The sequence below is a fragment of the Eimeria tenella genome, genomic scaffold (genome assembly GCF_000499545.2).
Source record: "Eimeria tenella Houghton genomic scaffold, Eth_scaff2927, whole genome shotgun sequence".
NCBI classification, from domain to species: Eukaryota; Apicomplexa; class Conoidasida; order Eucoccidiorida; family Eimeriidae; genus Eimeria; species Eimeria tenella.
The window spans coordinates 629-933 of record NW_013542804.1 but is presented as its reverse complement, the minus strand read 5'-3'; the positions used below and the strand labels follow the sequence as shown (position 1 = coordinate 933).

General features: G+C 67.5%; 1 protein-coding gene across 1 annotated transcript in view; it reads left to right on the top strand.

Annotated features, from left to right (window-relative positions):
• The window catches only part of ETH_00036185 (uncharacterized protein), a gene marked incomplete at both ends in the record, with an annotated part of 714 nt that overhangs the window by 226 nt on the left and 183 nt on the right, over window positions 1-305 (top strand). The window contains one exon of the mRNA XM_013375637.1: window positions 2-305. Coding sequence (XP_013231091.1) covers window positions 2-305 — 304 coding nt within the window. The remainder of the gene's footprint in view (window position 1) is intronic.

Here is a 305-nt window from a genome sequence, read left to right as displayed (position 1 = left end):
GCGGCGGCGGCGCGCGCCCCAAGCCGCAGCAGCGGCAGCAGCAGCAGCAACTCGTCTTCGGCAAAGAAGCCAGACTCAAAACGCCGCACGCCGACCCAAAGAAAACAGCAGCAGCAGCAGCAACGCCAGCAGCAGCAGCAAGTCCCGTTCCAGCAGCACCCAACGGTGCAGCAGCAGCAACAGCAGCAACTCCAACTCCAGCAGCAGCGTCGCCGGCAGCAGCGTCGCCCCCAGCAGCAGCAGCAGGTGCTGCTGCTGCTGCTGCGTCCCCGGCAGCAGCTGCGGAGGGAGGAGCAGCAGCAGCA